At 53.0% G+C, this 20,505-nt stretch overlaps 1 protein-coding gene across 4 annotated transcripts in view; it reads left to right on the top strand.

Moving 5' to 3' along the window:
* Positions 1–4,722: 4,722 nt before the first annotated feature.
* The window catches only part of CFAP74 (cilia and flagella associated protein 74), a 48,607-nt gene continuing 32,824 nt past the window's right edge, over positions 4,723–20,505 (top strand). Inside the window, exons 1-10 of one of the 4 annotated variants that reach the window (XM_045548727.1) lie at positions 4,727–5,107; positions 5,529–5,642; positions 12,975–13,059; positions 14,496–14,580; positions 14,714–14,860; positions 15,815–15,913; positions 16,564–16,668; positions 18,243–18,416; positions 19,169–19,279; positions 19,659–19,761. In XM_045548727.1, the coding sequence (XP_045404683.1) occupies positions 12,993–13,059; positions 14,496–14,580; positions 14,714–14,860; positions 15,815–15,913; positions 16,564–16,668; positions 18,243–18,416; positions 19,169–19,279; positions 19,659–19,761 (891 nt within the window). In that variant the 5' untranslated portion in view covers positions 4,727–5,107; positions 5,529–5,642; positions 12,975–12,992. Of the gene's footprint in view, positions 5,108–5,528; positions 5,643–12,974; positions 13,060–14,495; positions 14,581–14,713; positions 14,861–15,814; positions 15,914–16,563; positions 16,669–18,242; positions 18,417–19,168; positions 19,280–19,658; positions 19,762–20,505 lie in introns of those variants that run through there. The other 3 variants (XM_045548729.1, XM_045548725.1, XM_045548728.1) reach the window with 3 other exon arrangements.

Below are 20,505 nucleotides of genomic sequence, written 5' to 3' on the forward strand. Positions count from 1 at the left end.
CGCAGACGCACGTCTTTCCCCAGAGCCCCATCGCTGCACCGGCCACTGTTCTCCCAATTTGTTGCTGGTGACAGTTTTGCCAGTGGGCTCCCTACCGCCTGGCGCAGGGCATCCGCACGGTGCCCGGATGAGCTCCTCATTGCCAGCTGGCGGGAGTGATCCCCTTCCAAATCCCGTCTTACCATCTGCTTCCCGAGACCGGCCCTGGTCCCAGCTGCGTCAGTCTGTGTCCTGCAGTCAGCAGACCCTGAGATGGAGGCAGGAATGCAAAACTTCCTGGGGCTCGTGCCTGTGAAGATCGGGACAGGGCTAGAAGGCCTTCAGGCCACAGGACCCCCGACATCTGCGAAGGGAAAGTGGGAAGAAGAATGGGGCAGGGGGAACCGAGCTGCCATGCGAATCTCCGGCATTTCTGCCAACCCAAGGAAGGGGAGCAGAAGGGCTCTGGAGCAGACAGCGTCCCTTGGAGGAGTCCTGTCATGGCGGATACGGCTGCGCTAGAGCCCTGCCAAGCCCGGTCACTGGCCAGGGCCACCTGGACAGAGAGTGGACTCAGCTCAAGCGCTGGCACAGACCCTCCTCTCAGCCCGATGCAAATCCTTTCTTGAGGGATTGCAGCGGAGCTGCGACTCAGCATCCTTCAAAGGTGTCCAGGGAGGATTTCATTTTTTGGATGAACTCATGAACACTAATTTATTTTTTGTTGTTGCTTTTTTATTTGAGACAGAGTCTCGCTCTGTTGCCTGGCTAGAGTGCCGTGGCATCAGCCTAGCTCACAGCAACCTCACGCTCCTGGGCTCAAGCGATCCTCCTGCCTCAGCCTCCCGAGTAGCTGATTACAGGCGTGAGCCACCGCGCCCGGCCAACACTAACTTATTTGATGTGCTTCAATCCATTGCAGTTTACTCTTCTTTTGGATGCTGAAATAGTCTTTATTTTGGCCAGTGAGAGCCCCTTCAAATTGGCTAATGAATCCCCTGACACAATTCCAGGATCTTTGATGATTTCCTGGCTTTTATTTTGCTGCAGTTTGGGTATTTGACTCTTCCAAATCTCTTGGTGAAATTTGATCCCCAATGTTGGGATGGGGCCTACTGGAGGTGTTTAGGGCATGGGGCGGATCCCTCAGATCCCTCGGGAATGGCTTGTGTAGTCCTCACTCTATTAGTTCTCCAGAGGGCTGGTCGATAGAAAGAGCCTGGTACCTCCCAGTTCTATCTCCCTTCCTCTCCCTCCATGTGATCTCTTCACACCTGCACACGCAGCTCCCTTCAGGGCCACCCTGAGTGGGAGCAGCCTCAGGCCCTCCCCAGAGGCAGATGCAGGCCCTGTGCTTCCTGTGCAGCCTGCAGAACCCTGAGCCAAGTAAGCCTCTTTGTTTTATAAATTACCCAGCCTCAGGCATTCCCTTAGCAACACAGACTAAGACACTGTTGATAAGATGTTCCAGGATCATCTTGTATGTTTTCCTTCCTCATATCTAGAACTGGTCATTGTCCCAGGAAGCCATGGCTTCTTTTGGTGAGAAATGGCCCGTAGGGCACTAAGAGTGCTCATTGCTACCGGACTGGTGATTGTTTCCTGACCAGCTCAGTGCAAGAGAATGACAGGCGGTTTTTAAATATCTATGCTGTCCACTATGGTAGTCACTGGCCACACAAGGCTACTAAACACTTGATACGTGGGTGCTGTGACTTGGGAATAGAATTTTAAATTTTATTTAATTAAAAATTTTTATTGTAGTGAAATGTACATACATAAAATTTCTCATTTTAATTTTTTTTTTTAAAGGCACAGGGTCTTTGTCACCCAGACTGGAGTGCACCGGCAGGACCACAGCTCACTGCAGCCTCAAACTCCTGGGCTCAAGTGATCCTCCTGCCTCAGCCTCCCGAGTAGCTGGGACTACAGGTGAGCACCACCACACCCAGCTAAGTTTGTTTTCAATTTGTTGTTGCTGTCGAGATGGGCTCTTGTTATGTTGCTCAAGCTGGTCTCAAACTCCTGGCCTCAAGTGATCCTCCCACCTCAGCCTCCCAAAGTGCTGGCATCACAGGCGTGAGTCACTGTGCCTGTCTCCACTGGAACCATTTATTTTAAGTGTGCAGTTCTATGGCATTAAGTGCATTTGCATTAAGCAGTCATCACCACCATCCATCCCCAGAACTTTTTCATCATTCCAAACTCAATGCCCATTATCTAACAATTCCCTATTCCTGCCTCCCCTCGGCCCCTGGCAACCACCATTCCACTTTCTGTCTATAAATTTGACGAGTCTGTGTAACTCTTATAAGTGAAATCAAACAATATTTGCTCTTTTGTGTCTGGCTTATCTCACTGAGCACAGTGTCTTCAAGGTTCATTCACGTTGTAGCAGGTGTCAGAATTTTATTCCTTTTTAATACTGAATAATATTTCATTGTACATATTGTTAAAAGAAAAACTTTAGACAAATTAAATTTAGCTGAGCTTAGCTGAGCAAAGAACGGTTTGAGAATCTTGAGAATAAGACAGCCCTCTGAGCCAGGACAGGTCACAGTGCCTGACAGATGCCACGTGGTCAGAAAGCATTCATTTACAGAGAAAGGAGGTACAGGAAACAGAAGGGAGGCACAGAAGCAGCTGGGTGGGTGACAGCCTGGCATTTGCGTTGTGTGAACACAATCAACAGGTGGCTGCCTTTGATTGATTGGTACAAGAGTAGGTTACGATCGGTTTTCACAGCCCTGCTGGGTTACAGCTCACTGTGTATGGAGAAACCTTTAGGCCAAACTTAAAATATGTAAGGAGGCAGCTTTAGGCTAAACTTAATTTAATAGTATATATCACATTTTGTTTATCCATTTATCTGTTGATGGATATTTGGGTTGTTTCTACCTTCGACTATCATGAATAATACTGTCATGAACATTAAGGTACAAGTATTTGTTCAAGTATTTAATTTTAATTAATTTAAGTAGCCACATGTGTCCAGTGGTAATTAAATAGTTCTAGAACTTTTTCAGTGTACATAACTAAGAAATATATTTTAAAAGAAAAATTATTGTCATTCATACTTACTTCCCATTCAAACTCCAGATTACAAGGTTGCTTTTTTTTTTTTAACATTTGTATCTCTTCTCTCAAGCTGAAAATATTAGTTCCTAATATTACTGTTCTATTTGCTTTATCCCACTTCATATAATACTTTTAGAATAGCAATATCAATATTGCTTTGATTACTGCAAACAACTTAAGATTTCTCCACAGTTCTTTTTGTCCTTAGGATATAGTCTACTAGGTATGGACAAATTGTTGGGTTTTAAAGTGACTTGACGCCAGGCACGGTGGCTCCCATCTGTAATCCCAGCAGTTTGGGAGGCCAAGGCAGGAGGATGGCTTGAAGCCAGGAGTTCAAGACCAGCCTGGGCAACATAGCCAGACCTCATCTCTACAAAAAATTTAAAAATCAGGTGGGGCTGGTGGCACTTGTCTGTAGTCCCAGACACTCAGGAGGGTGAAGTAAGAGGATCACTTGAGCCCAGGAATTTGACATTACAGTGAGCTATGATGACGCCACTGCTCTCCAGCCTGGGTGACAGAGCAAGAGCCTGTCTCAGTAAACAAACAAAATAACTTTTAAAAAGCCACTTGAAATTCTTTTCTGTATGGTTAAGCCTTGATATACTGTTAGGTTCATTTGTTTCATTCTGTTTCCAATTTTCAGATTTTTTTTCTATTTTATTTTTGGTTTCATAATTAACAGTTTCATAGCCAAATATAAGCACATTTAGAGAAATCTAGTTTCTATTCCTGTTCCCTCCTGCCCCTGGGTGGTAACCATTTTTATTTTTTAATGTAAGAAAGTATGCATGTATATTCTTATTGCCTCTGCCCCTTCTTAGACAAATTACTACACAGTCTGTTGTGCATCCCGCTTTTTCACTTCGCGATGTGTTCCGGAGGTCGCTCCGCAGGACGCAGAAAGTCCTTCTCCCCCCACCCCGAGTTGGGCCACAGCTTCCTCGGCCGGTCCCCACGGCGCACAGGGGGCTGTTTTCAGTCCCTCACTGTCCTTCCCTCCGGTCGAAAGAAAATCAGTAGCACGGGAAGGTCCAGAGAAGCAAGGCTGCGGAGAAAGCGACCCCTGGTTTGCGCGGAGCGGCGGAAGGGAACGGGGGCGGGCTGCTGCAGCGACCGGCGCCCCCGAGGGGACGCGCAGGGGCGGCTGGCGTCGCCGGCCTCGCACAGATGTTCCCGCAGGTGCGATTTGGGGCTTCTTGTTTTTGAGAACTTGAATAGTTCACTGCCGGATATGCCGGGAAAAAAGGTTTTCTGACACACGGTCTCGCTCCGGCCTCCCGCCCCGCCCGGCGCCGGCACCCAGGTCCTCGGTCCAACCTTCCATTTCCGAAAAAGAACGGGGAAACCCCGACTTTTACGTGGACGCTCCTAGTTTTTTAAGTTGGCGATTAACCCAAACTCAAACCCGCCTGGTCGGCACCACCGGACACCTGCGGCGCCGCACGCCTCTCCCTACCGGGCCCGCGACCCCGCCCGGAGGGCCGCACTCACACACTGCGCCTGCGCGGGAGGGCCGCGCTCTCACACTGCGCCTGCGCGGGAGGTGGTGCCCCGGGCCGAACCATCGCGAGCGCGGACAGGGGCGGAGCTCTCGCCGCGCCGCCGCCTCGCGTTGCCATGGAGCCGCCCGCACAACCACGCGGTCGCCGCCGAGGGGCTGCGCGGGGCCGGGCGCGGCGGGTCTTCTGCGGGGTTCTTCCACGGCCCGGCAGAGCCGGCCCAGGCAGGCGTCCGCGCCCGGAGTCGCGCGAGGCGGCTCCGGTGACGCGGTCCTCGCGGCTCCTCTCCGGGACCGGCCGCGGGGACGCGTCTGCGAAGGCGGAGAGCGCGCCCGGCGGCGAGGCCGCACCGTTGTCCGCGCGGACGACCGGAGAGCCGGACCCGCAACCGACTCCCGCTGGCACAGCACGCACAACGCGGAGTTTGGTGGTGTTGCTTTGCTTTCCGTAAACGAGTGCCCCCTTTACCTGCACAGATTCGTTTACTCAGCAAAACGTGTCTGAAACGTCTGCTGCGAGCCGGGACCGAGCCGGGAACGAGCCAGGTAACGAGCGAGCCCGCCCTGCCCGCACACGTCCCCGCAGGCGCAGTGCGCAAACCCACGTGCGGTGTGAGGCCTGGTTCAAAGCAAACGTCAGGCGCCGCCTCCCGAGTCACGAAGGAGAGTCACGAAGGAGAACCTCAGCGCCCCCAGGACTCGCCCCTCCGCACTCGGGGACCCCTCCTTCTTGGCCGCGGGCTGAACTTTTCTTTGGTTTTACTACCTATGAGTGAATCCCTAAACAATATGATTAAGTTTCACCTATCTTTAAACTGCATATAAATGGAGTGATACTGTATATATTGTTTTTTAAGTGTTTTGAAGCAATCTCAAACTTACATAAAAGTTGCAAGTTCAGCACACGAAAAGCTTTCCCAGATGCGTTTGAGAGTGAGCTGTCTACCTGACACTCTGTCACCCCCAGACTTGTACAGTGTATTTTCTGCAAAGAAGAACGACCTGCCTTCAGCCACACCGTGAGCACTGAAGTCAGGAGAGTAACAGGGATGCCTCACTGTCTGATCCGCAGCCCTGTCAGGTGTGTTTTGGGAGTTGATCCGGGAAGGTCCCCAATGTGAAAGGATCCAGTCTGGAAGCACGCTTTGCACTGAGTTGTCATCCTGTCTCTTTTGTCTCCCTTGGTGCAAGACACTCCTCATCCTTACCTTGGCTTCCAGGGCCCTGAGCCTTTGAAGGTTATAGGCCAGTTACTTTGCAGAAAGTCCCTGCATTTGGTTTTATCTGAAGTTTCCTCATGATTAGGTTCCCATTATGCATCTGGGCAGGAAAGTCACAGAGGTGACGCTGTGGTCTGCTCATTCCATCCTGCCTGGTGCCCACAGTGGTCAGTTCGTCACAACACTGATGCTGTCCACTTTGATCACTGGCTTAGCGTGGTGACTGCTAGCATCTGGCAGGGCCCGTGAAGCTACACCAATGTCAAGTCCCTCCCAGGCTTGGGCTAGGCGGCTCTCCTAGTAGACGCCTACCTCCCCCTGCCTGCGCTTGGCCCCCACATGGGGCTGCCCTCTTCCCTCTCCAGCTCTGACATCCAGCTCTGGCCCCAACACCCCCCCAGACATCCTCCTCACCCTGTTGAGCTCTGACACCCCAGTGTGGGCCCCTGCACAGCCGTTTCACCTGCCCCCACCTGGAGGCCTGCTTTGGCAGTGAAGGAGGGGGGAGGAGGAAGAGCAAGTGCCTTTGTGTCTGCTTCTCTGCACGGTTGGTTAAGAGACTCAGCCACACTACACATGTGGCCGCAGTTCACCCGTCTCCCTTGTCACATAGCGTTCCGTCGCGTGACTCATGCAGGTCTGCGGCCCACAGCCACTGGGGCTGTTCCCCAGGTACAGCTGTATGAACGCTGCCGCTCCCTACAGGCTTGTCAGGGCTCCCCAGAAATTCATACATTGAAGTTCCAACTCTCAGTATCTGAGACGATGACCTGGTTTGGAAATAAGGTCGTTGTGATGAGGTCTTCCTGGAACAGGAAAGGCCGCTGCCCAGTAGGACTGGTATCTTCATATAAAGGGGAAATTTGGACACAGGCCTACCCACGGAAAGTTCATACAAAGATTGGAGTTTTGCCGCCACAGCCAGAGAACTACCAAGACCTGGGAGAGAGGCCGGAACAGATTTTCCTAGAGCCTTCGCAGGCAGCGTGGCCCTGCCAGCACCATAATTTCAGACTGGCCTCCAGAGCTGTGAGATAATAGGTTTCTGTCATTTGAGCCACCCCAGTCGTGGTGGTTTTTATAGGAGCCCCAGGAAACTAGTCCAGCATGTCAGCTTCTGTAGGGACAGCTTCTGTAGGGACAGCTTCTGTAGGGACAGCTCCTAGGAGAGCAACGGCTGAGTCAGAGGGCGCGGTGGGCAGAATAATGCCCCCCAGGACATCTGTGTGCTAAGTCCCTGATCCTGTGACGATGTCAGGCTACATGGCACGTCCCTTACTGTGAGGTGCCTGCTAAAGTCTTTGCCCACTTCACCGTTCCTCTGTCATTTTTATGGATTCGCAGATGTGCCTTGCGCGGCCTTGATGGTGAATTGTTTGCGTTATACGTTGTGGTTGTCTTTTTCTACTTTGTAGCTTTTCTTTAACTCTCCTTAGAACGTTACCTGAACAAAAGTTTTTGGCTTAAGTGGAGGTGACTCTACCAGCTTTTATCTCTTGTGGCTGTTTTTAGTGTCTTGTTTAAGAAACCCTGAGGTCATGAAGCTCCATCGCCACCCCTGGTTGGGGTTCTGCTTTTCACGTGTGACTTTTGGGTGGATGCCCGGGTTCTCAGCGTGCTGATGAGATGCTGGTCCTTGCCCACGGCTGGTGGTCTGCTTTTATACTTGAGGCCCCTTTCCCACCGCTGTGACCTGCTCCATTGGTCTCACTCTCCCTGCCAGGATGCCGTACTGTTTAATTTTATAGCTTTAGATTAAACCTTGATATCTAGTGGCATACCCCTTCCCCTCTAAGACTATTCTTGTCTTTTTATTCTTCCATATAAATGTTAAAATTCACCAGGCAAGTTTCTCGTTCTCTTTCTCTTGCATGTACACACACACACTCTCTCTCCTGTTGGGATTTTGGTAGGGGTTTTAGTTCAATGACTCTATAGAGATTTGGAAAAAATTGGCATTTTAAAAATAATTTTTATTTCAAACTATTAGGGGGTACAAGTGTTTTTGTTATGTGGATGAATGGTATAATGCTGATGTCCAGGAAAACCGGCATCTTGATAACATTGAGTCTCTAGTACAAGAACATGCGTCTATTTATTTATTTTGACTTTTTTCTTTAAAAAAAAACTTTAATTATGGAAAATTTCAGGTTCACAAAAGCAGGGAGGATGGCAAGAGGAGCCGTGGGAGCCATTGCCTGCCCACAGTTGTCACAGTGGTGGGCTCCGTCGTTCCGTCTTGCCCGCCCGCCCACCTGTGGTTTGGGCTGATGCATTTTAAAGAAAATCCCAGCCGTAATATCGTTTCATCTGTAAAAACTTTATACTTCTAATGGATAAAAACCTATTTTTAGCATAATCACAAAATCGTTATCAACCCCAACAAAACTAACAATAATTTCTTAATAAAATCTAGTACTAGTCTGTGCTCATTTTCAGGAATTATCTCAAAATGTCTCTTACAGTTGTTTGCTTCAAGCAGGATCCAAACAAGACGCCTCATGGCCGCTGTGGAAAACATCCTCCTTTCCCTTCCCCTACGACATTTATTTGTGGAAGAAACTGGGTCATTTGTTCCCCTTATTTTGTGTCTGTCTCCTTTGATGTTGCCCAGTGGGGTTTCAGCATTTTCCCTGTGGGGCCCTTGCGGACCTTTTGTTGTCTTTATTCTGAAATACGTCATGTTTTTATGTAATCGTACCTGGTAGCTTTTCCAGATCTTACTTTCTCATTATTTGTTTTGATAAATGGGAATGTGCTTGGGTTTTATGATTGAAGTTGTATCGAGCAACGTCACTAAGTTGTCGTAATAATTTTAGTAATCGTATATTTGTTTGGATTTGACACATACATAATCATCTGAAAATAATGGCTGTTTTTCCCTTCCGTTTCTTATGCCTTTTATTTCTTTTACTTCTGATTGTTCCAGTTGAGGACCTGGTATTTACTGAGAAGTGGTTTTGGCAAGTATCTTGTTTTAGTCTCAATGGCAGAGTAATGCTTTTAGTGTTTATGGTTAAGTATAATGTTTGCTGTCGGTTATTCTTGGTATGTATACTCTATTATGTTAAAGAAATTTATTTCTAATACAAGTTTGCTTAAGTTTTTAAAAAAATACAAATGGGATGTTGAATTTTTTTTTTTTTTTTGGAAACAGAGTCTTGCTCTGTTGCCCGGGCTAGAGTGCTGTAGTGTCAGCCTAGTTCACAGCAACCTCAAACTCTTGGGCTCGAGCCATCCTGCCTCAGCCTCCCGAGTAGCTGGGACTACAAGCATGTGCCACTATGCCTGGCTGATTTTTTCTACATATATTTTTAGTTGTCCAGATAATTTGTTTCTATTTTTAGTAGAGACGGGATCTCGCTCTTGCTCAGGCTGGTCTCGAACTCCTGACCTCGAGCGATCCGCCCGCCTCGGCCTCCCAGAGTGCTAGGATTACAGGCGTGAGCCACCGCGCCCCGCCTGCATTGGACATTGACCTGTGGTGTGGCCCTCTCTGCCGCTGCCCCTGCTCTTTGCCTCAAGTACTTTGTTTCTAGACAACTCCGCCAGCTTCCCAGCTACAGTCCTCCGCAGGGCATCTCCTTCTGACTCTAAAATGCAATGCTCTCGTAAGCTTGCGTTTTACTTGTTTCCTTTAAATCGTAGAGATTTAGAATTTTTGTTGTTATTGTTTTTTTAATCCAATTCGATGATACACTTCCCTTTAGCTTGGTTATTTAACCTATTTATATTCTTGCCTTCACTTGGATTTTAACCTGATAATTTCCTGTTATTCTGTCATTTCTTCAAGGATTTCAAAAAAGTTAGAGTACAATTTTGTCCATCATTCTTTGGTTATTTTCAGTGTGATGGCTGGCACGCTGGCTGGGCACGTTACCAAAAATGGAACTTCCAACAACTTCTTAAACATGCCAACAACTTCTTAAACATGCCTTGGTGAATCTCTGGTTCTCAATCCTTTCCCCATGTAGGGACACTCACTGCTGCCTGTTCCCGAGCCTCTCCCAGGTCGTGTGGGGCGTGTGGGGTGTGTGCTTGGTCTCGCTTCCTGGGGCAGTGACCACCGTCCTCCCACTCCTCAGCTTCTCTTTTGTTCCTGGTATTTCTTCTCCCATTTGCCTTGTCCTTGTAGATTTGTGTGTTGAAAAAACAAATCCTTCCACTGCTCTTAGGATTTGAGAGGCACCAGGGTAATGCCTGTGTGGAGCTGCCCGCTTCAGCTGGCATCCAGGGCGAGTGTGGTTGCATGGAACCGTTTTCAGTGGCACCGGGTGTGCGCGCTCTGCCACCTTTTGTAACACGGTCGTCCCTCCGGGTGTCCGGGGCAGCTGGGTCGTGAAGGTCACGTGGAATTCACAAGCACAGAGCAGAACACATTGGACCATTTCATAAATATTTTCTGAAAGCTCTGCCAGTCAAAGACCAGTAGGTTAATCAGTTCTTGCATGTGGGAAGAATATTATTAGTATTTTACAAGATACCTTAAAATTCTGCCTCCCAGGACTTAAACACACAATTGTTTCTTTGTAAGCTTTTTAAAAAATAAATTACTGGCATTTATTTTTTAATAATTTATCCAAGAAACATTGTTAGGCATTGAAAATATTTTTTAGCGAATTACAGGCAGTGCCTGGGCTACGGACGACCCGACTTAACAGCATCTGTACTTACAGGCAGGCTCCCAAGACTCCCATAAGGATAATTTTTTTTTTAATTTTTATTTCAAAATATCAAGGGGGTACAAATGTTTTGGGATACGTGGATAGCTGCCGTAATGCTTGGGCCCTGGCTGTAAGTGTGCCCATCCCCCAAGCGGTGTTCCCTGTCCCCGTTGGGCAGGCTGTCACCCATCCCCCCTGCCCCCTCCCGTAAGGATAATTTATAACTACATAATTAGATTAATAACTCAGGAACTAGTTTCTTCCATGCACATAAACACACATGCATGGCGTGAGCGGTTTGTTGGCAGCGTTGGCTAGCGTGCTAGTCTCCTTGTTTACACGGTCGCCTACGGACAGCATGACTCCTGTCTTGACTTTTTTATTCGACTGTGTGAGTCTGTGTTTACCCTGATGACCACGCCTCTGAATGAAAGTCCACCGCGAGTGCAGGTGAGCCTGCAGCGCAGAGAAAGGTGATTACGGTAGAAAAGAAGGTAGAAACGACTGAGTGTTGAGAAAGGCCAGACGCGTCCTTCCCCGGGAGGGCACCAGCCGCGGGTGCTCCGCTGTGGGAACAGCTGCTACCGTGAGGTCGCGTGAGGACAGTGCGTGTAGCAGGGGCAGAGCTGCCGTGAAAGCATAGGTTATTACTACGCAGCGTCGTGGATTGATTATTGAAATGGGAAGGTTATTATTGATTTGCTGAGAAGATCAAAATAGGCGTAACATTCCTGTTAGCCTGGTGCTGATGCAATATTAGGTGACTTAATGTTCGGTTTTGAAATGTCTCCGATCTCCTACGTAAACTTTTTGTATGCGTTTGTTTTTATGTTCTGTTTGAATTAAAAGAAAGAGCACAATAGTTTGTGTAACTTATCATTACAGTACAGGGCTGTTGTTATTACCACTGTAATAATACTGTATTATAATACAGTATTACACTGTAGTGTAATGTTATTACCATAGATGAGCCATTGCAGTGTTATTATTATTACCTTATATGTGCTGTTCATCAGGGAGGGGTCCGAGTTACATACAGATCCAACCTGCAGATACTCTGAGGACATACTGGTCCATAACCCAGGGTCTGCCTGTGTTCTGAAGCAATTGCTAAGTTAAGCAATGAAAAACATGCTCTTCTACAATTTTAGCATCTCATACATCGTGTCAACATTTATGTACATTTCACCTGGAATTACTCACTTTAATGTGAAATAGTGTACATTCCCAACGTAAAATGTCTGTTTCTGTAATGTGTATGTTGATTTATAAGCATTTAACATCAGCTCTTTTGTGTATTAATTATGGTACAAGCATGATGTGATTAATAGACATTTAAAACTAATCACATATTTAAGGTGTAATAGAAAATAAATGGAAGTTAGACATTAAATTTAATTTTCACAAGAAAAATTAAGGTCCTAAAGAGCTTATGTCTTTGACATTGTTTCTTAAGTGAAAGTCTTTAATTTCAACATATGGACATATGAGATTCTCTACCAAGAGTCCCTCGGTTAGGCAGCTCCTAACATTCCTAAAACCGTAACCAAAGTGTAACAAATATTCTGAAATTCTTTAAGAATTGTCTTTGAACCTTGGCTGTGTCTGTGTTCTATTGGGATAAATTAACACGCCGTAAAATGTACAGACTGTAACTGTTGGGTCAGGTGACTTTTGAATTCGGTTGGAATTGCCGCCGCCCAACGCAAGGTGCAGCGCGCCCACCCGTCCCACCCGCTCCCGTCCCGCACCTAGAGGGCACGTCCTGCCTGGGCTGGGATTCCACGCGTGCTCGGGGTCTGGCTGCACCTGACGTGATGTGTCTGCGAGTCCCTTGTGCTCCGCCCGTGCTCCGTCCTCGCTCCTTAGCGTGGCCCGCTGCGCGATGCCCTGCAGTGTGTTCTCTGTCTGTGGGCGTTTGTTTTCCGTTCCGGGCCACTGTGAGTGGGCTACTGTCAACATTCCTGTGTAAGTTTCCTGTGGACGTATTTTTGTTTCTCTCAGGTACATACCTCAGAGTGGGGTTGCTGGCTCATATGGGAAGTGCATGGTCTGTAAGAAATTGCCCCATGGTTCCGTGTCACGCTCCCACCAGCAGCGTGGGCCGGTCCACACCCTTGCCGCACGTAGCAGGATCCGGGTTTTCCATGTTAGGCGTTCCAATCTGTGTGTAGTGGTGTCTCGTGGTGGTTTTAATTTGCATTTCCCCAACAACTAATGGTGTTGCACAGTTTCACGTGCTGTGGCCACTGTCTGCCTTCGTTTGTCACGGCTGTTCTACATCTTCCGGCCTCTTAAAATTGGAGTGTGGACTGTGTGTGGGTGATATTTGGGAGCCGTTTATATAAGACCTGTGTCAAGTATATGTACTGCAAATATTTTTTTCCTAGTCTGTGGCTTATCTATTAGTTTTCTTAATGTCTTTTTTTTAAGGGAAATGGTTAATTCTTACAAAATCCAGTTTTTTAGTTTTTTTTTAAAAAAATCCCTGATCTTGTTGATCTATATTTTCTGATAATTTTTTTGTAGCTAATTCCGTCTGCCAGCATGGAAGAAGATACCAGCCTGTCCCCCGAGGATGAGCTTTTGGACAACGCCCTCCTTTTGGAAGATGGTACGAGAGGCGCTTTCACAAGTAACCCGAGTTTAGCAGCAAGAAGACAGATGACCTGCCTCACAGTTGCCCTTTAAGTCCCTTTATCTCGAGGAGAGCGTATCTTTTAAATTCACATTTTTTTCTCAAAGAGGGAGCTTATATTATCGTCTTTAGTTGAAAGAAAGATAAATTATGGCTGAGAATTTCGAAAGTGGCAGACCATAGTTTTCTAACTTCCCACATCACTATTGAGAAATCTGATGCCATTTTTATTCCAGTCCTTTGAATGTGACCTATTTTTGTTTTCTGTTTGTGGAAGCTTTTAGATTTAAAAAAAAGAAAACTCTGATGATCTGAAATTTTTCTGAGACGTGCCTCGATTTGGTTCCGGTGCTGGCCCGAGGCCATTCCAATCCTCAAGCACATCCCCCACCCCGCCCCGCCCGCAGCCCACGCTGGCTCGGCTCTGTGTGTGGTCGGCTGCCCTCCAGCTCCCCACCTTCTGACACCGCACGCCCCCCTCCATCCACTGTCTTCCCTCTGCTGCCCTCTTGGCGATGTGGATTTATGCCTTATCAGTCATTTTAGCTGAGATTTAATGAGGAGTGAAGATAAACCCAATAGTTCAACTGGCCTTGTCTTGCTGGGAGCCTGTGGAGATTCCCTAAGACAGTGACCCTCAAGCTTGTGTGAGAACCTTCACGTTCTTAAGAGTTACTGAAGGCCGCCCCGGTGGCTCACGCCTGTAATCCCAGCACTCTGGGAGGCCGAGGCAGGAGGATCCCTTGAGCTCAGGAGTTGGAGACCAGCGTGAGCTAGAGTGAGACCTCATCTCTACTAAAAATAGAAAAACTGACCAGGTGCGGTGGCACATACCCGTAGTCCCAGCTACTCAAGAGGCTGAGGCAGGAGATTGCCAGAGCCCAGGAGTTTGAAGTTGCAGTGAGCTAGGCTGACACCACGGCACTCTAGCCGGGCGAAAGGGTGAGACTGTGTCTCAAAAAAAAAAAAAAAAGTTACTAAAGACCCAAAGGGCTTTTGTTCATGTCTGTTATGCCTTTCAATATTTACTGCGTTAAAAATTAAAGCTGAAAAAAATTTAATATCTATTCATTTAAAGTAGCTTCGTTTAATGAAGCTGTTAGAGGCAGCAGAGTCTGGTTTAGCAGGAGACATCCGGGTGCTCCTGTCCAAACATCGTTAGTCAGTTGCAATGTCACGTGTTACAGCCTCTGGGAAACTGCCGTACCCCCTGAGGAGAGGGCAACAGTGTGTCAGTGTCGTTGTGGAAGTGCTTTCGACTCGGGTCCCAGGACGACACTCAGGCCGTCTGCTCTGAGACGCTGTTCCCGTTCCCACCGCTGCCCAAGTGTGAGCTCATCAGGGTTTATCCTAAAACTTCACACTCTAATGTTTGATCTGCTTTTCTTTCTGACTCTTGCCTTGACTTGTAGAAAGAGATGAATTGGAGGATCCAGAGTTCGATGTTGAATCTCCCCCTCAGGAGGCTGAGAAGGGTGCCTGCCCCGTGCCCTGCTGGTAATTCCCCTGGGTGGGCAGCGGCTCCCTCCCGCCAGACGACTGGGGGTTTGACCCAGTAGGTCATGCCCGCGGAGCAAGTTCTGGGAGCTGTGGAGGGTGTGGGCGGCAGCTGTGTCCTTTTTATTTTAAGTCCAGTGAAACAACCAAATACTGATGCTGATAGAACGAAGAAGAAAGCAGCTGTCGAAGACAGAGTTCGGACCTTTCACCTGCGAAAGAACCTGAGCTACCTCGATGAGATGCAGGAAGAGAAAGATCTTTTCATTCAGAAAACGAGGTGAGCCCTGCGGTGAGGCCCGGGCTGTCTGTGCCCCGAGGGAGGCAGGGGTGGTCCTGCGCCTGTGTCTCCCAGAGACCCCGCAGGGAGGGTCCTGCCAGCGTCTCCAAGGGGAAAAGCCCAGCAGCGCCCGGGAGCTGGTGCCCTGGGTTCTCTGCCCCTTCCAAGAGAAAAGATGGAACCAACAGTGCAGCTGCCACCCAGACACCAGCGCCCAGAGTCACCGCGTGTCACCCTGTCCTGTGATTTCTCTGCGTGTGTGCTTGTATGATATGTCCCTGGGTTTGGGGTTTTTCTGCTAAATTATTAATACTTAAAAGCACATTGCAGATATGGTACTTCACTCCTAAATATGTCAGTGTCTCCTAAAAAACAAAAACATTCTCGTCGTGACCTCAGCACCGTCACTTCACCTGGGAAAACTCGCGTCTCCCCTGCCTCCCAGGGCACCTCACGTTGCCCATCCCCCCATGTCTCCCAAAGGCCCTGCAGAGCCAGTTTCTGGGCTTTGTTCTGCTGTTCTTGTGGTGGTGACAGCCACTAGTAGGGGCTGGCCCTGGAACCAGGGTGCCATCCAGGCCCATAGCTCGAGCAGGGGGCCCAGGCCTGTCTGACCTGTCCGGGTCACTCTTGGGGAGCAGCGTCCCTCCCGCCGCCCCAGCCCTCCCACCGGGGCCCTGTACCTGCCGAGCCCCAGACCCTGAAGATCCGTGTGCACTTTGGGCTCCTGAGAGCACATCACTGCTTCATGAGGCCACATGCTGGCCCCTGTGGCAGGGTTTTCAGAAGACGATGGACAAGACCCTGCTCGTGTCCCTTGATTGTGTTGGGGAGACCCCCGGGCTGGGCGAGCAGAGAGCTAGGGGGCCCGGCCCGGCCCACCCAGCCGCACTGCCCCTTTGGAGGCTGCAGTTTCAGGGAACCACTGTCCCGACTCTCGCTTCCATGTTGCAGAGAGGAGCTGCGTGCTTGTCGCCAGAGGATGGAGCTCATCCGCACACAGCAGGCGAGCATGGCAGCCGCGATCGCCTCTGAGAGAGAGGCCGGCAACGCGTAGGTGATGCCCTTGCCCTGGGGGTAGAGCGTTGGCCGCCAAGCCGGGAGGCAACCATTCATGGTCAGGGCAGCGCACGAAACACAGGCACAAACTATCAGGTGGCCACATGCGCCACCAGGACCATAAAGCCAAGTGACCACGAGGCCAAGAAGGCTGGGTTGCCAGGTTGGGGGGGAACGCAGGAGTGCTCTGCCTTGGGCATCGTGGTGAGGGGGCAGGAGGGCATGGGCGCCACACAGGGACACAGGAGCTGCTTGGGGTTGAGGGGCCTCTGCCACGGGGGCCGGGTCCTGAGGGGAGAGAAGAGGAGCCAGAGCCCACCCAGCTTGCACGCGGCAGCCAGGCGGGCTCTGCGGGCTGTAGGCCGCCTGATTCTGTGGCACGCAGCAGCCCACGGTATAGGGGTGACCGCCACCCCCGGCCCACTTCCTGCAGCCCACCCAGCCAGGGCCTGTGCCTGTTCCTCCCCACCCCCACCCCGCCAGCCACTCCGGCCTGCCTGCCCCGCGGGATGTGGCATGTGAAAGGCCTCCCCCTCGGGCTCTCCCTGCTGAGAGTGGCGAGGGCGCGGCAGGTGCCAGGTGGCCGTGGGACTCCCCTCGACAGCCGACACTGACGCCCGGCCCGTCCCCCCGCTTTGCCGCAGGGCAGCCGTGGGCCGTCTGCAGGCGGCGGCCAGACGCCTGTGCACAGAGCTGGAGAACGAGGGGGACCTGCAGGCGAAGATCACGGCCCTGCTGGCGGAGAGCGAGTGAGTGGCGGCGGGGGAGGCGGTGGGGCTGTGCCGAGTGCGAGGCCTCGGCCGTCAGGCTGCGGAAACACCGACCGGTCACTTGTCACACGCCGTGGTTGAAAGGAGCAGCCTTCATGTGTCTGAAGGTTTTCGGCTTCTCCATATTTACTGCGTTCTCAGAAACTATAAAATCGGTGCTTCCATAGAACAACCAGCACCATTTTTAAAAGGTGCTTCCGAATTTTTCTAGAAGCTTCCATCAGGAAACAGCCACACTGTTCTAAATACTGTCGGAGTTTGGCTTGTACATTGGAATTGGCTCTGGCAAGTTGGGCAAGAAGGGGCTTAGTAGTTGGTGACCGGTGGCCCGAGGCACAGATCCGGCCACCACAGCACGGCCTGCGTAAGGAAGCGTGGGACACTGCGTCTGCGCCACAGCCAGGACGGGGTCCTCACGTCACCCTCGTGACAGCAGCTGGCGTGTGCGTCTTCTCTCACCACTGCCCGCACCTGAGCTGGGCGGGGACTTCTCCAGGCCGGGAAAGCCCTGCTGGTCCCGTCCTTATCGGGTTGCTGTGGCCGTCGATTTAGGTCTTTTAAAAAACAATTCCAAACTTACAGGAGAGTCGCAAAATGGCACAGAGTGCCAGTCTGCCCTGGGCCCCAGCACCCTGGTGGTGTCCCTGAAGCAAGAGGCCTGTTCGGGGTGCCTGGTTCTCCCCTCAGCCCTCGGTGACAGTCGTCACCGGCACGACCCTCAGGTTGTCTCTGACACGTCCTCGGGACGACCGCGTCCTCGCGGTAGCGCCGGCCCTCCGCACGCAGAGCGAGACGCTGTCTCACAAACCAGTGAGAGTCCAAACCTGGCCCCGAGTCAGACAAGCGTGCGCGCGTGCCCCGTGCCAAGTTGGGGTTCTGTACCCGAGGACCCAGACAGGCTGAACACGAGGAGCCCTGAAGATAGACGAGAAACGGCCACAGCAGGAGTTCGTGCTCTTGGCAAGGCACACGTGTTCCGGGAGGGCCCGGCACGGCCCCCACCACGGCGGCCTCACGGCGGTGCAGAGAACCGCGTTTATGATTTGTTAAAAAAAAAAACTTAGTAAAATAGGAATTGAGGGAAATTGTCTTAACGTGGTTGCGAGTGCTGACTGAAGACCCACCGCGAACGTCTCGCCCACAGCGTGGCCGGCAGACTGCCGCTGGAGCTCCTCCGTCCCGCCTCGTCCCTGGGTTCCGACCCTAACGCAGGTGGCTCTGGCCTAGCCTTTGCCTGCACACAAGTGTCAGCGTGTCTCCGGGCTGGCGCGTCACGTCGCTCTGCCTGGCATGCGGGGCGCGTAGGGCCAGGTTCTAGCCGGGCTGGCGAGCCTCCTAAGCGTGGAGGTGGCCAGGGTGCACCTCTGCCTCTGGGCAGCTCTGGGCCAAGGGGGCTGCGTGTAGGGGGGCTGCCCCTCGGTGGTGTCCGGGGCCCACCTGGAGTGTTTGTCCGAGCCTGGTGCCCGGACCCTGTCCAAGTCCCCAGGGTGGATGTACAGACCCGGGTCTGCCGCCCCACGGCTGCCATGAACCAGAGGCCTCTTGTCTGCAAGGAACACCATGTGGCACGTCGAGCTGCAGCAGGGGCAGCTGGAGGACTTCCGGAAGTCTAACCGAGAGGAGGCAGAGGCCGCCGAGAGGTACCTCCAGGTGCATGCCACGCGGCAGCTCCGTAGGGAGAAGGCGGCCGTGGAGAAGGCTGAGAGGAACCAGCGGCTGAGAGTGCGGTAAGTGCCCAGGGGATCCGGCTCCTGCCAGCCCTCTGCTCCTCACCTGGCACCGCACACCTCTGCGGCTCTTCTGCCCGCTGCCCAGGCCCCCTCACAGCACTGCCCTGCCCACAGCTCCCTCCGCGGCCGTCCCCTGTCACCCCCCCGCCTGCCCTCCCCAGCCAGAGTGTTCCCGGGCTCCACGCCCACCCGGCTGCCCCTCGGCCCTGAGTGCCCAGACCCAGGGCTCGCTCGTCCCCCAGGCAGCCCCGCCGCCCACCAGACCAGCCCCACATGTTCTGCAGTCCACGGGCCAGTCCCCCCAGCCCTGCCGTGAGCCCCTCCCCACCTTCCCTGCCCCTAGCTCCTTCCCGTGTCACCCTGTGGGTCCCTCTGTCCAGCTGCCCAGTCCAGGAACCGGGTCCTCCCGGCACCTCCCACCCCACACCCCGTCCATCCCGCTGCCAGATCTCTCCGCTGCTCCCTGAGGGATCCCGGCCCCCAGCCATGGCGGCCACGGGCCCTGGTCCCTGCCTCCTCCCTGCCTACAACACGGCCACCACGCCCCCTCCGCTCCCAGACCCCCGCCAGGCTGTGTCGCACCTGGGCCTGGTGGCTCTGGTCTGACGTGTGTGGCCCGCGGTGCTGCGCTGGCCATGCTCCCCACGCCTGGCCTGGTGGAGCTGGTGCAAGGTGACAGTGATGCCGCGGGCAGCAGCGTGTGCAGACGCGAGGCCGCGTGTCTGCCCTCACCGCCTGTCTCGCGGCAGGAAGTCCCTGCTCATGCAGCAGAGACACGGGCTTGCACAGCGGAAGCTGGCGGAAGACGCCCAGAAGAATCACAGGACCGCGGTGAAGTTCCTCAAGGCCTCCCTGGGAAGGTAGCGCATCCCCTCCCAGGACCTTCTCCGGTCCGTGCCCTTGAGGACAAAGCTACGAATGTGGGTCATTCGCTTCCGTTTGGAAATTCCCCGACTTTATTGTCGTCACCTCGTCATCAAAACCCAACCCGTCTGTGTTTGAGTCCCGGGTTGCTGTCTGTTCCCAGAAGGGACTGAGACGCAGTCTAGACACAGACTCTGGGCAGAGGGAAACATGGTCCCAGCAGCGCGTCCCTGTGGGGTCACCTGCAGCTGCTTTTCCCTTTCACCTTTGCATCGTCACCTTCCACCGTCGCCTTGGAAACGGCCGTGGCCGAGGCTCCTGTGATTACACCCCTCCCGGCCCCTGGTTCCCCGGTTAAAAACGCGCCTCCCCCAGGATCCGCGAGCGAGAGGAGGAGGAGGAGGCCGTGGCCCGCTGGCACCTGAGGAGGCGCATGGATGCCGTGCTCGCACTGAAGAGCAGCATCGCGGCGAACCGGGTAGGCGGGGTGGCCTGGCCTCCCGCCCTCAGCCTGCCCTGCGCCCCGCCTGCCGGGGTCTGCCGGGACCCCTGCCCCCAGGAGCCTGCCCTGCGCCCCGTCCTGCCTGGGTCTGCCGGGACCCTGCTCCCAGGAGCCCCCCCTGCGCCCCGCCTGCCGGGGTTTGCCGGGACCCCTGCCCCCAGGAGCCCCCCCTGCGCCCCGCCCTGCCTGGGTCTGCCGGGACCCCTGCCCCCAGGAGCCTGCCCTGCGCCCCGCCCTGCCTGGGTCTGCCAGGACTCCTGCTCCCAGGAGCCGGCCCTGCGCCCCGCCTGCCGGGGTCTGCCGGGACCCCTGCCCCCAGGAGCCCCCCCTGCGCCCCGCCCTGCCTGGGTCTGCCGGGACCCCTGCCCCCAGGAGCCTGCCCTGCGCCCCGCCCTGCCTGGGTCTGCCGGGACCCCTGCCCCCAGGAGCCTGCCCTGCGCCCCGCCCTGCCTGGGTCTGCCGGGACTCCTGCTCCCAGGAGCCGGCCCTGCGCTCGGCTCGTGCCCAGGACCTGCTTGCCCGCTCGGCAGCTGCCTGGAAGCTTCCCGAGTGTCTGCCACGGATTTCCTGCCCACGGGCTCAGTGCCGGCCCTGTGCTCGTGGGGCCTAGTCTTGTGGGAAGAGCAGGGACAGCCCCGTGAGGCACACAGGGGACCAGGGCACCCACCCCCCACAAGGCCGTGCGACGGGGCCGGGGTTGGGGGCTTGGGCCGGGGAAGT

This window comes from Lemur catta, chromosome 3 (genome assembly GCF_020740605.2).
Source record: "Lemur catta isolate mLemCat1 chromosome 3, mLemCat1.pri, whole genome shotgun sequence".
Classification (NCBI taxonomy): domain Eukaryota; kingdom Metazoa; phylum Chordata; class Mammalia; order Primates; family Lemuridae; genus Lemur; species Lemur catta.